The 15,116-nt window shown below is 44.5% G+C and overlaps 1 protein-coding gene across 1 annotated transcript in view; it reads left to right on the top strand.

Annotated features, from left to right (window-relative positions):
• Positions 1-15,116, top strand: part of KIF6 (kinesin family member 6) — a 378,140-nt gene that overhangs the window by 281,728 nt on the left and 81,296 nt on the right. The window contains exon 15 of the mRNA XM_012720329.1: positions 9,199-9,254. Within this exon, the coding sequence (XP_012575783.1) occupies positions 9,199-9,254 (56 nt within the window). The remainder of the gene's footprint in view (positions 1-9,198; positions 9,255-15,116) is intronic.

Here is a 15,116-nt window from a genome sequence, read left to right as displayed (position 1 = left end):
CGGACTGGGCGAAGAGACTGTTCCTGAGAGCCAGGAGGTGGCAGCTCCATAAACCAGTGTTTTACACTGATGCACAGGAGGAAGCTGGCAGGTGCACGGATTTGGCACATAGGATGTCATGAGTTGGGGTGTTGGGACCGAAGGAGTGAGTGGAAGGAATCATGCAGCTAGGGAAAGAGAGTGAATAATGTGTACAAAAATTTGTGACACGTGAAAACATTTTGGAAAAAGGAGGTAGCTTGAAGAGAAGGGAAGTTTGTTTCAGAACGGAAGCAAATTGGTCAAGACAGAAGGCCCCGGAATCAGCCAAATGAGGGAGCCGTAGAGTGGAGAAAGGCTGGGAGGCAATCTGGAACTCAGGGAAGGTGAGCCCAAAGGAGCCTGATTAGAGAAGCAAGGCAAGAGGTTAAGTAAAATGACCTCTGTTTTTCCTCTTTCAGACTTAAGTTTCTTAAGAGACTTGTGATACAGCTGCCACAGGGAATGGAAATGAAGGCAGACCTAGGGGAGAAAATGATAAGGGAAGGCAAGGAGGGCCCAGCTTAACCAGGGGCTTTTTCTCTGAGTGTGGGTAGTGGGAATGGGGGTCTTAGCTCACTTTAGTAATCCAGTGCAGGTTTTAGGAATGTAGCCCAAAGCTTCCCTTCTGTTAAGTCAAAGAACTACGTGCACTCCTGTGACCATGTGACCCAGCAACTTCACTTCTGGGACTCTCTCCCAAGAAGTTTAGCCATGGGTTAGAAAGGGACATGTGTGAGAATTCTCACTGCAGCTCTGTTTGTCACCCAGAAGGGCTGGAAGTCTCCTAGGTGTCCACTGCAGAAGACAGAGAGGTTAAATAATGGGGAAGCTGTCAGAAAGTCGGGTGCAGCAGGTGGAAGCAATGGATGAGTGTATACATACCAATAAGGTGAGGTCTTAAAAGCACAGCACTGAGAACACACCATGTGTATAAATTATGAACATATGCACATAAAACAAACAACACCAGCCAGACAAAAAGATACATGTTAGCATGTTCTAACCATAAAAATGGTTATCTCTGTGGAACAGCAGAATGGGAGCAGGGCATGAGACTAAAAAGGAATGAAGGAATAAAGCTCAGGAGTGGGAGAGAAAATAAAGTGAATCTGATGGTGGAACACTCTCCCCAGGAAAAGGTACCTGTGCATATCCACACAAACTCGAACATAAGATCCCATGATTTCACACACCTTCTAATGGGAATCCAGGTTGTGGGCCATGTGTCCTTAGTGTAGTCCCCTGGAGGCTGGAACCAGATACTGTCTGTCCAAAGATGTCAAGACCCAGCACAGTGACTTCATACAACAGCAGCTTCCAAAGAACCCTCAGCTTTGTGGGTTCCTGAGACTTCAACTCTTACACCAAGGTCGCCTGGCCCTTTGATCATATTAAAGCGATCTACAGAGCTTCTAAAAGTTACCATTGCCTGGACCTGACTCCCCAGATATTGTAATTTAATTGGATAGAGCCTGAGCATCCGGTTTTCCCAAAGATTCCACTATTGAAAACCACTGGCTAGACAGTGTCCAGAGACCTTGAGATCCAGAGCCTCAGAGTGGGAATTCCAAAAGCTCTACAGGTTGAACCAATTACCAAGTGATTCTTTTGCATACTCAAGTTTAAGAACCACTGGCTTAGGAAGAACATAATACCTCATCTTTCTTATTCTAGAATTGGCACTGTTCCTGGTTCTGGTTTGTACCCTTGAGTTTAGTTCTGTTTCGAGTGGGGGCTTGGTAGGGGGGCTGGCAGAGAGGAGGATGTTGTGGTCTTCCGAGGCCTTCTAATTCAGAGCTCACTCAACTCCAGTGCGGTAGAATTTTGACAACTCCCGTGACAAATGGGCTTTGGGGTATAAAGCCGTCTAACTCACGCAGGCCAGAATGGTGATACTGGTGGTCCCATCTTTCCTTGTGGCCACAAGTGCACAAAGCTTTGTTCTGGCAAGAGATTTTCTCAGCAATAAATCAGTCCTTTTAAATAAAATGAAAAGTCAGGAGACCTGCCCACATTTTTTAAAAGTCTACATCTGGTTAATGTTACTGTAATACCAACCATTAAAGGAATATTTGGTACTGGGAGGTATCACCCAGAACCAAACTCTTTCTCAGAATTGAAGCTTTTGTTTGCATTCATGGGGAGTATTCAATTATTAGACATTACATGATCATAACTGCTTAAGGCAGAGGACTAAAAATGTTTTTATGCGAGAATAATTAACTGCAAGCCAGCACTTCTACAGCAAACATCAAACTATGGCCCCACAGATGCTTGTGGGGTGACTGACCTTAGAAATGGCCTGATGTCATATTCACATTTGCTCCCTTTCCCTCTGGTGACAGTAGCATCCTATGGAGCACCTATGGGGAGAATGTCTACGAATACAGATATGGCCCTGAAGGGTTTTATTGAGGGTGGCATTATGACATGATTCTTCCCGATCTCTACTCTGACTAGACATTCTATTAGAAGCCCTCGGCCCCTGTCTTAGCACCCCTCACAACGAGACCCTGCACCCTCCCCTTTCATTCACATTATGTCCACGAGGGACTCTGCTGTAACTGGTTTGAGAGTGGAGACATCTTGTTGGCAGAGTCTGTAACAAGGGTACTGGGCGATGACTCCCCCACACATGAGGTTTAGGCCAACTCTGCATCCAGCCTGTGGCTAGCAGCTTCCAAGCCCAGACAGAGGGACTGTGTGAGACAAGATCACTTAGGATCCCCCAGAGCGCAGGCACAGATTCAGAGTTGCAAGAAGGGACAATCCATGGTACACAGAAATTGCTGCTTTCTGTGCTTCCTTCCTCTTCTTACCTGCCCATTTGTTGCTCATATGGGGAATTTTCTGGCATCTCTCAGCTCTGCATCCCAGTCTGGGGAAAGCTGTACTGCCTGCCTGGCAACAGAAACAAGATGTTGGGACATTCATAGGATGTTTGCCCTTCTCTGAACTAGAGCACGCGAGCCAGTTCTTAAGGCAGATTTTCAGTAGGAGACAGCTACAATTCAAAATCATGACATATTCCAGGCATGACTCACCCTTATAGTATATAATAGGAAGAGAGGCTGGAAATCCTGTGCTTGGCAAATACTAGTCCCCAACATCTCACAGCTAACTTTCTTTTGTGGCAGGTCTTTCATACAAACCAAATCCCTCAGACAGAGTGCCATTAAATAACAAAAGGAGAAATAAATGGGGAGATTAACTGCAATTGGAAAGGAAAGCGTTCATAAAGTAAACTAAACCAAAAAAAGAAAAAAGAAAAAAAAGGCCCCTTCACTCAGTTGGATCCTTCAGACACAGAATAGAACAGCAATCTAAAACCAACAGGAAAACTGGACCCAGGGTAGAGAGAAATCTCCTGGCACCATCTGGAAATAACGTCCATGACAAATAGGGGTTCCCTGGTTCCTATTAGACTTCTATTCAAGCCTTTATTATTTTTCCATTTGTTTCTCATATTTACACCTTACCTCCTGAACTAGAATTATAAGCACTGGAAGCTCAGATTAGATTAAAATCTTCTCAACCTCCCCACAGTTTTTAAAACAGTACTGGCCACAAAAATGGTACTTGAAAACACTTTTTTTGTGTTTTGTTTTGTTTGAGAATGAAATTGACTGAGAAATCTTAGCAGCCAAGAAAACTGCTTGAGCCAACATGTAGCTTCCCAAAGCAGCAGTCCTCCTGAGGGTCGGGGAAATATTCTATAGGAGAGGAGAGGGCAGCCACTTTGCTGGAAATAAGATGAAATCGAAATGGGATATTGACATGAAAAAAAATTGTAAGGGAAACGAAGGGCAAATCTTCATTGCAACATAAGAGTGGCCGCCAAGGTACCCTGTCAGGCAGAGGACATGGCATGGATACAAGCCGAGTCTTCCTCTCCGATCGGGAAAAGTATCGAGTGTTCATTCTATAAGAAGTCAACATATTAATTACCATAGACAAGAAGGATGGGAAGGTGTCATAGAACCAACCTCTTTCTCAGGATTGAAGCTTTTGTTTGCATTCATGGAGAGTATTCAGTTATTAGACATTATATGATCATCACTGCTTAAGGCAGGGGACTAAAAATGTTTTTATCTGATTATGATTAACTGCAAGCCAGCACTTCTACAGCAAACACCAAACTACGGCCCCACAGAGGCTTGCAGGGTGACTTTCATGCCACATTTGCCCTCCTCTGCCAAATTTGTCCCAGTGTCCTGAAGACGTGGCCCCACAAAATGACCCAGAAATATGACTACAAATATGAATACATCAGGTGAGTGGCCTTTGAGTACCAGCTTCTCTCCTCGGCCTGTCAATCAAAGCAGCCACTGCCCATGGGCCCAGCAAACCGTCTGTGATTCCAGCTGATCTGGGGCAGAGCCAGCACTGGGCTCCTCCTCTGCTCCTCAGCGGTGACTTACAGCTCTGCCTGACACATAAAACGGGCAGGGTGGGGTCTTCCCAGTATCTGCTCCTGTGTGATACTTGCAGTTCCACCTCCATTCCCCCATTCTTTTCACTCCCATTGCAAACGAGTTGAGTTACTATTTTAGGTGAACTTGACCATTGCTTTGCAAGGATCCCTTCTGACTCTGTGGTTTGCTGGGAGGATGATACTTATCATTATTGTCTGCGGTTCCTGCTTCCAACATGCAGTTCACATTCATCACGCCCCACGGAGTCACTACACTGCCATGTCGCGATTTGCAGGCCCAAGGCATGTTTGCATGGTTCTACTTTCCACATGAGCCCAGCCCTGAGAGGCATCCCATAGTATTCCTAGATATGTGGAATCTGACAGCCAGCCATGAAAAAATCATAGGATTCAGGTCTTGGACGGCCAGTTCAGTGCTGTCCACATTTCACAGGTTGCCTGTGTCATACGCTCACTCACATGCTGCTTCTCTCATTCTGCAAGCACTGTTTATGAAAAACAAGTGAGATATGGGCCCCCGCTCCTCGCTCCAGGGATACAAGAGTCCTCGCCGTGCTTATGATACTGAAAAGGGACAGACAAGTAGATGACAGCAGCCTGTGATGACAGCAGCTCAGGATATGTAATGACTGCAGAGCATGTGGGGGTCACACCTACTGAAGTCTCACAGAATGATAGGAGGAAGGGGCAGGAGGAGGTCATCAGTTCGGCTTTGGATACAATGAATTTTAGTCACTGGCTGGGCTTCAAGTGAGTAGCTGGAGAGTGGGTTAGGAAATAGGATGGGGCTGAGGCGGAGATTTGGGAGGAGCCCATGAAATGGTATATGAAGGCACCAGCATGAAGGTGCCCAGAGAGAATAGGTAAGGTGGGGAGAAGGCTCAGGACAAAACCCTGAGGACACCAATGTCAGAGGAACAGGCTGCTGAGAAGGACCATCAAAGGAGACTAAGAGAGAGGAACAGGGAGAGAGGGGAACATAGCAGGGGACACGGCTGATGCAGTGGGAAGCCAATGAAAAAGACTACTTCCTGTCTGAGGACAGTTTCCAGCACAGGACCTGGCCACGTTGGGTGTGGCTCAGTTGTGAAGGCCGGGACATCAGGCTTGTGAAAGAACCTCCAGAATAGTGCACTTGGCCTCCAAACGCAGGCCGTGCCCCAAAGTAGAGCCATCCTGTGCACATGAGCAGAGCAGTCTACCAGCCCCCCGACACTGCACCCAGCATTGTAGCACTCCCCAAAAGGAGCTCTCCAGCCAGAGGCTTCCTGACAGGAACACTTTGGACCAGGGGCCGCTGCTGGCCCTGGTCCAGCCCCAGAGGCTTGTCCCTGCACCCCGCCTCAGGTGCAGCCTTGCCTCGGGGAGGCCACGGCTCCTCAACAGTACAGTGCAGGCTCACTGCCTGGGACCCGGGCTGGCTCCATGGCCCGTGCTGTCACTGACATCACAGGGATGGCTCATTTAGAAGGTCCAGAGGCAGGAGGTGTCCCTGACACAGTCTGGATGAGCAGGTCTCCATCAGGAATAGGAAGGCTGGAAAGAGGGAGAAGGAAGGGACTGTCTGTGAAGGGATGGAGGTGCAAGGTAGGCAAGGAGGTGCAAGTGGTATGTTTGGGGAGACTGTCACTTCTTTTCCGTCTCTGTTAGCATCCTCCTTTTCCTCCTCATCTGCCTGACCTCCCATTACACTTCTTCCAGCCTCCGGCTGGGCTTCTTTAGTCCTGAGTTTGTCTTGACAACCAGGCATCAGGGACACATGTGGGTGAGGTGGCCTGGCATGGTGACAACTGCAGAGTGAAGGGGAAATGGCCTCATGAGGACAGGACAGCCCTCAGCCCACACCTCTGCAGTGGGGAGCCCATTTTAGCTCTGAGCTGGGCTCAGAGGAGACTGAAACAGCCCATGACTCGCCCTGCAGGGTCTGGCAGTGACTGCGCAGGGCGGCTCTTGGGAACGTTGACCACAACACTGAGCAGCTGCCTCTGCCATATCCTCCCAGACACACGTGGGCTCAGCCAAGGCCAGATGCTCCATCAAGGCGAGTCGGAGATTCTCCAAATTGTGCTTTGTTGAGATTGCTGTGTCTTCCCTGCCTGTCTTTACTCCACTGGTGACATGAATTTCAACAGCTGCATAGCCTTACCCTTGCATTTGCCTTATTCTCAAATAGCTAATGCTTCCAGTACTCTATAAATAAGAGGAGCCACTCACTGAGCAAGGAAGGACTATCAAATGCTTAGCACCAGGGATGGACACAGCTGTGATCACACACTGTGGTTCCCTCAGCTGGCAGAATGTAGTATATGAAGATAATCCTCAGTTCTGAGTGCTGGGCCAAACACCATGCCTGCCCAGCACGGTGACCCACGTGACATGTGAATCTTGCCAAGCTGAATTCAATCTGAATTGCATCAAGGAGAACTCTCTCCAGGAGGTGACAGGCCCTAACTGAAGAGAGGACACACATTCACTGAGAGGAACCTGAGCCCCCTTAAGAGGGAGCCAGGGGGTGGAGTCCTAAGAAACCTAACATTGAGAGCAAATGTAGTCCCCTTCCTTGGAAACTTCCTGTCTACAGTCACAAGCCAAGCAGACAGATTCGAAAATAGCCATGACATAATTCACACTTCTCTTCTGTCAAACCAGAGCTGCCGTGGCTCTCTGGTCTGCTTCTATTGCCCCTGCCTGGAAAACACTTCTGTCTCCACTTCCTCTAGTAATCCCTACACAATGAAAGCATTTATGGGTGAAATAATTTGATATCTGGGGTTTACTAGGATCCAGAAAGGTTTGGGGTGCAGGGGAGAAAAACAGGTGGAATGGTTACAATCAAAGTGTCCAAGTGTTGATAATGAATGAAGTATGCCAGTGTGAGGGCATTCTATTATCTTAATTTTTGCATATTTGGGAATTTCTATAATAACAAGTTTTCTAAAAATTTCTGTGTAGTCACAAAATCCAAGTCAATTCTACCCAGGGTAGCAAGAGTCCATGGCTGTTCCCCATTCACAGTCAATCCTGATCGCAGGACCAAGGCTACCCTGTAACTCAATACACCACTGTAGCCATACATCATGAATTCATTGTCTAAAATTCCAATTTCCTCTTCAACTCCATGGCCAAAAGAATAGAAAGCAACAGACAGCTCCTCAGGGCCCACCGTGTGAAAGGGACCGGTCTGTGTCTTCCATGCAAGTTATAGCCTCCGTCGCTTCTCTAGCCCAAGCTTGGGCTCCCAGCGGTTGTCTCATAAATATTGGTTGGAAAATAGAGGACTCGTTAAGTAAACATTAGGGAAACCTTCTGGTGGGTTGGTGTGCAGCCATCAAAGAATATGGAAGTTTCTAATAATGTAGGAAAAGACTTATTTTACATCCCTAAATGAAAAATTCAAAGTCCAAAATCATATATATGGCATGTTCTTAATTCTATAAAAACTGGCTAAAAAAAGAGCGACAGGGTGGATATGGTTTTTTTTTCCTGGGTAGAAAATTATTAAGAATTTGTAATATGTATAGCAGGAGTCAATGAACGTTTTCTGTAAGGAGCCAGAGAGTAAATATGTTTACCTTTGCAGGCCGGATGGCCTTGGTCACATCTATTGACATCTATTCACATCTGCCCCGGTGGGATGACAGTGGCCAGAGATGGTTTGCAGAGGGTGGATGTGGCTGCATCTCGACACAATTCGTTTTACAGAAGCAAGTGATGAGCTGGATGTATCTCCTGACCAACCACAGTTTGCTGCCTATTATGTTTGACTTTATAGCTTACCTGTAAAAAGCAAAATGTCACTTAAGTATATATTCCTGGACCGTAGGATGTTGGTGTGATCTCTAATAGAGCACAGTACATGAGGCTTCCAGTCACACTTTCTCTGGTGCCTGCATCATAAAACATGTGAAACTGAATATCATTAGTCAATGAATATGAGGATGAAAAGTCTGTGCTGGATAGAGGAGTAGAAAATAATGATGCCGGGAATTAATAAAAAAATTTATCTTATTTTTGAGCCTAATACATGTTGTTTATTTAGATTTTCTTGTATGTCTTTCCAATAAGTTAGATAATCTTTTTTTTTTAAGATTTATTTATTTGTTCATACAGAACTGGGGTACAGGCCAGAGGCTCAGGGGAGGCGAAAGGCCTCACCAGAGACAGTGGGGAGCAAAACAGGCAGATCTACGAAGTACACTGCTGAGGGGAGCAGCAGGCGGGTCAGGAGAGGTCTGCCACACCATGTGGTCACCTCCGGGGCAGGTGGGAATCGAACTCATGCGGAAGTGGCTCTAGCCTCTCAGTGCTGTGCTTTAACCTGCTGTGCCACCAGGGAGGGCCAAGTTAGATAATCTTTTAAAGACTTCTCAGAAGTCTACTATTTTTAAAAACGCAATTTAGGGGCCCTCCCTGGTGGCTTAGGGGTTAAGTCTCAGCCCTATCATTTCAACAACCTGAGATTGATCCACAGCCATCAACTCACCCACATGGCACAGCAGACCTCTCCTGTCTCACCAGCTGCTCCCCTTCGCAGTGTGTTTCAGTCGATCTGCCCGTTCTGCTCCCCACTCTGTTTCTGGGGAATCCCCTCACCCCCTTGCACCTCTGGTCTACATTCCGATTCTTCTACATAAAAATGAATAAAATTTTTTTTTAAAAGGCAACGCTCTAACTTTATTTTTAAAAAATGCAATTTAGGATGAACAGAGTATATTAAACTCTAATTATTTTTTCCCTTCCAGATTTTCTGAAGCAAAGGCCCTAGGAGAAAGTATCAACGAAGCGAGGAGCAAAATTGGTAAGCAGCTGCTATTCTGTGAGCCTCTTTCATAGACTGTTTTCAGGTGACAGTCAGGTCACAGTGTGCCTCCAAGCATCTGTGTTTCAGGAGAGCACAGCCAAGAAAGCTGCTTAGAAAGAGCCTTCCCTGGGAAGCCCCTCATCTCTTCCCTCAAGTGACTATCTGCAAAAGCACTTTCCTTTGTCTAGAACTAGAACTTGAACTTTTGTCCTCATGCAGACCTAGGCTCTAGCATCCCAGTAAGAAAGTTCTGCTTTTCCCTGGTGTTTTCCTACAATAGCACAACTTTATAGAACTATGGTGACAATTCATATTTTCAAATGTCCCGAAACACTCTTACACCTCCCAAGACTGATAATTAGTCTGATGAGCATAGGTGTATATTTTTCAGTACCACCTGGTGAGCCATGAAGAGGAAGAGAAGCAAAAATGAGTGAGCCATTGTGTCCTCCTAGGGCACAGGCTGACCAGCAGGGTTCTTCCCCTTAGCTGAGCGTCCCTGGGAAGGTAAAGTCAAGACATGAGGCAAACTCGAAAGTAACTTCCTATCTTTGTTAGAACAAAAGGAAAATGTTTCATTTTTTTTTCTTTTTTACTGTATTTCTTTTTTTCACATCATTCTTCATTTTGTACATTTTTTCATCTCAGTCGTAATCCGCACCACCAATTCACCCGAATACCATCACCATAGTTGCGTGCTCGCTTCCCACCCCAGTTTTGATCCTTTCCCCCTCTCCACCCCCATAGAATGTCTCTGGTTTCTAGTTGTTCATTTATTTTGTTTTAACTTTATTAGGATTGCTTTATCTTTTTTTCCCATCACCTGCGCTCTTACTATGACTGAAACCATCTGGTATTTTTCTTTTTCTTTCTGGCTTATTTCACTAAGCATGATCCCTTCCAGCTCCTTCCATGTTGCTGTAAATGGCATGAGCATATCTTTTTTGATTGCTGAATAATACTCCACTGTCTATATGTACCACATCTTCTTGATCCAGTCATCTATTTTTGGGCATTTGGGTTGATTTCACATCTCCCCTATTCATATAGAGCAGCAATAAACATAGGGGTAAAGGCATCCTTTTGAATTCATGTTTTGTCCTTTGGGTAGATACTTAGGAGTAGAATTTCTGGATCATATGGAAGCTCCATTTGTAACAGTTTGAGTAACCTCCAAACAGCTTTCCATAGCAGTTGGACCAGTTTGCATTCCCGCCAGTAGTGTAGGAGAGTTCCTTTTCTTCCACATCCTCACCAACATTTGTGTTGCTAGTTTTTTAATGTGTGCCACTCTCTCCGGTGTGAGATGATATCTCATTGTGGTTTTGATTTGCATTTCCCTTATTACAAGTGATACTGAACATTTTTCATGTGCCTGTTGGCCATCTGCATTTAAGAGGAAAATATTCTTTCATCCCAAGCTAGAAAAACACAAAGACCCATCACCCCACTGGGGCAACCTCCCTAAAGAGATCTCTTGTGCCTTCACACACATATGCTCTGGGGGCAGAAGTCTCTTACCTGCTCCAAGGTGACTCCCCTCATCCCACTGGTCCCCACCTTTCTAGCCCTCCAAAGTGAGAACACTTAGTGTTCTGAAGTGTCTCTGAATGTCCCTTTTATCTTTTCCTACAGAATATGGGGAATCCTCATAGCTAAGATCATTTTGGCCTCTAAACAGAAGCCCCAAAGTCTCCTTCTGGACCTAAACAAAAAGGACCAAGACATTCAGGCTCAGAACCAGGCCCGCCATGCAGAGAATCTCTAGCATCTCAGAGGCCTTTAACCAATGGTCCAGAATCTTGGGTGCCGGGAAAGTACCCCTTTATTGTCACAGATCTCTGCCTGCAATTTCCCACAACCTTCAATGATGAATGTAGGTAGCAGACACAGTAGAACTAGCAACACCTATCACCAGTGAAAATTGCAGACAGTTTCGTTTCCCGCTGTGTGGCAGACATCATAAAATATCTTTTATGATCCTCAATACTTCAAAACTACAGTGCTTATTAGACTCACCATTAGATCTTGTTATTTAATGCATTTATATAATAGCATTTAGATCTTTTTATATCACAAAAGCTTTAAACTTTTATTAAGCATTTCAATATAATTCATCTCTCTTGAAACCCTTTGTGTTCCTATGTTATGTACCTAAAGTCATCATTCTGAGAGGGGATCATAGTCTCATCTGACCACTAGAAAAATTCCTGACCAAAAAAATGTAAGACAATTCTCTTGGCATGGATTCCTGAACTCCCTAAAATTGCATGGAGAAAAGAGAGTTAGGACCGTGCGCATTTTTATGTGATGAAATCCGTAGTTTATTTGATTTTCAAATGGCAGTGACCCAAACCTATAAAGAAACTGATTCTAGACCAATGCCATCAACAGTGCCAGGGCTCTGGGCAGGGCCCACACTGGGGCAGTACTCTGCTGACCTGACTGGGTGGCCAGGAAGAGGGGGGGTGGAGTGGCAGCAGGCGTCAATGGCTCTGATGACTTGTCAACATCATCAGACACAAAGCACCAAAGAGCCCATTTCTATCCTTAGAGGGAAAGATGTTTTATAAACCTTTTCTCACCAAAAATTAACAAAGTTTTTCTCTTGAAAAGTATTTCTCTAAACCAAAATAAATCTAATCCAACCCTAATGAAATAGACTAATGATGGCAGGCACCAATGCCCTGTACTGCTATAATGAATTAGTTTTTTACTCTGAATACAATGGGCTGTTCAGTAATAGGGTAATTATTAACAAATGACTTTAACTTCTCCATGATTTTAGTGCAGGGACATAACATGGAAGGATATACACTCATGTGCCACATCGAGTTTACCACCTTCTTGAGACTGGCTAACTTGAAGGCAACCCTACAGCTGTTCAGGTGTGCCCTGTAAGGGAGCCAGCCAGGGGCTGAGGATGTTTGGACAGTAATTGATCTCCCAGAGAGCATATCTGTGTGTAATTCAAATGCAAAGAGCCCAGATATGCTGGCAGAAGCACTGAGACCATTGTTTTACTGGATCATAGCAATAGCATTCACTCCAATTTGTGATTCAGACATACACTACTATTGAGAAAGTGGCTAATTTGGTGGTGTTCATAAAGGCAATGTCACTTTTTCATTATTTTATGCAAATAGCAATCTCCTGGTTACCTATCCTTCAAATGTGCTCTTGACCCAAGGGGTTTAGGTGAGTGAATCTCTGAGACACAGCCACATTACTGAACAAGCACTTCATGCTTGACCACAGGAGTAGCCCACCATCTCTGCATGAAACTGAGATTAAGGTGGGATAAGGGAGACCTTGTACACATATTTAAAATCACTAAGGTAAACTTAAATGAAACTGGATTCCAGAGATTTATGACATTATTGAATGTATTTTTTTCCCTAGGGAAAAACTAAATCAGGTAGAATTTCCGATCCCAAATGAGTTCTTCAGTGAATCTAAGAGTCAGGAGGGAGGAGCATGGCACAGATATGCCATGATACACGTGGGATGGGTGCTCAGCTCTGTGTCCAAACTGCTTGATGTGGCTCTGGGCCAGAGGCAGAAATGGGGTGCCTTGGAGTGCATGTCTAATTGACCAGCAGGGAGAAACTGAAATCTGTATTCATGAATCACAAATTAGCCAGTTCAAGTTGCTAGTGTCATCTCCAGCATTTTGATGTTTTTCTGACATTGTAGTCTAGAGTTGCTACTTAAGTTTCATCCTTATTGTGCCCAGAAATAACATCAGGTTCCACAAGTGAAGGGCTCAGTCTCAAGGTTGCCCTCTATTGCAGCTGCCAGTCCTAAGCCCAGTCTGTTCCTGAGCCACTGACCAGTTGCTACAGACCAGAAGATCCCAGGAGCCTTTCCTCGGGTTTGATCACTTTGCTAGAACAGTTCACAGAACTCATTTACTCACTTGATCAACAACTTACTATGAATATATAACTTATGAGCAGCCAGATGAAAGAGCTGCACTCAGTAACATATGGGGAAAGGTGCAGAGCTCCCATGTCCTCCCCAGGGGCACCACTCTCCCCACTCTCCCTGTGTCCACCAGCCTGCATAGCAGAGCCCATCCTCTTGAGTATTTACATAGCCGTAAATGTTAGATTACTGGCCATGGCCAGTGAAACCTAAATCTCCAGCACCACTCCCCACCTGGAGTTCAGTGGGTGAGACTGAAAGTTTCAACTCTTTCATCATTGGTTTCTCTCACACCCAGCACCCCTCTTTCTAGGCCCTTCCCCCAAAGTTACCTCATTTACATGACAAGAGACACTGTTATCATTCTGAGCCAGCACTTTAGGAAATTCTAAGGGTTTTAGGAGCTGTGAGTCAGGAACTAAAGGTGAAAGAAAACCAACTATGTATGAGGAATATATATATTGGACATAGAAATGATCAAAACATATACTTACTCTAAGTCAACATCACAGTTATCAACTGAGTAATAACCACATAATGTCTAATTTTTATGACATCATCAACCAAAAATTCCCAATCGTTATCAGTTCTTAAAATAAGACAACCCAAACTGGATAGATCAACCTTTGTCAAAACTCCATTTTTGCCCTTCTCTGTATACCTTTTAACTCAATCCTGAGGTTGAAACAAGGTAAAATCAGAAATAGAAGGCATTACCCATGTAGATGCTCCCTGAAAATTTGTAGTCCTTGTTTTCACAGGACAGGCGCTTTCATTGTACTTACCTGCCCATGCACAAGAGCATTTTAGGCTGTTTTTCATCACATGGGCTGTTTTGAATATATTTATGTACGGGCTGATTCCTTTCCATCATACCTCTAAAAATACATTAAGCCCAAACTGTGGGAAAATAAATACACTGCTCTAGAGGCACTGGCATAAACCAGGCCATTTTTCACTTATTAGAATTCTGGCATTTGTTTTGTACATCAGTGTTCTACCACTGGCTGCTTTGTCTTTGGCAACAAAGGACGATGAATAGCTGTTCTTTGGCAGAAAGCCTGTTCCTAGACCCATCAACAACCAGCTGCTTTGGAGGCAGGTGAAGGAGTTTGACTGACACCTCTTGGCACCTCTTCATTCCTCCACAGACCCCTCCAGGCCTAAATGAAAACTTATGTCACAGGATGCTGCACAGAAGGGTTGCTATAAGTGATCCAATCAGTGGTCAATTCAGAAATGTAATAGAAGAGGTTATTTGTGAGTGCTGAAGGGTAGGGAGAGGAAACAAACTAGAAAAGTTAACAAGATATTCTGGAAATTTGCTTTCTTCTATTCCAAAATGAAAGAAGGATCCCCAAAACACCGTTTAAATAATACATTTTTTAAGGTTTCCCTTATAATTTGGGATTTGGAAAAACCATTTCTTAGATCTGAGTCTCTTGTGCAGGTTAGTTCTAGTATCTTATCCTGGAGTAAGAGAAAGATGATATGCAGTCATTTTGCTAGGTTATAAAGACCTCAGTCAAGTATGTCATTATGTTAGTATTTGTTGCCAGCTCCAAAAATAACCCACCACACTAACACTCACCAAGGACAGCTTCCACCATTTACTGAGCTCTGGCCCCATGCTGAGCTGAGACTTTGGCAGCTATGTCCCCTGGGGAAGAGCTGTTAACTATGAAGCCTCAATACCTGGATACAGGTGGGTGTTGCCCTATGTCATAGATTCTAAGACACACAATTTTGATAGTTTTAACACCTCTGATATCAGAATATATTTAATCATACTACTTCACCATTTTTTTTCACATTTTGAAGGTGAGTCTTAGAGTTGAAATAGTCTTTAATCTGTGAAATATGATATTATTGTATTGTAATTGGCAGATTGCAATAAAGGGAATCCCATTGAGATGGTCTGTTTAGGAGTCA

The sequence above is a fragment of the Condylura cristata genome, unplaced genomic scaffold, assembly GCF_000260355.1.
Source record: "Condylura cristata isolate star-nosed mole 26May11 unplaced genomic scaffold, ConCri1.0 scaffold00001, whole genome shotgun sequence".
Classification (NCBI taxonomy): Eukaryota; Metazoa; Chordata; class Mammalia; order Eulipotyphla; family Talpidae; genus Condylura; species Condylura cristata.
Note: the sequence above shows the minus strand (reverse complement) of the source record. Positions and strands in the feature narration are given on the sequence as shown.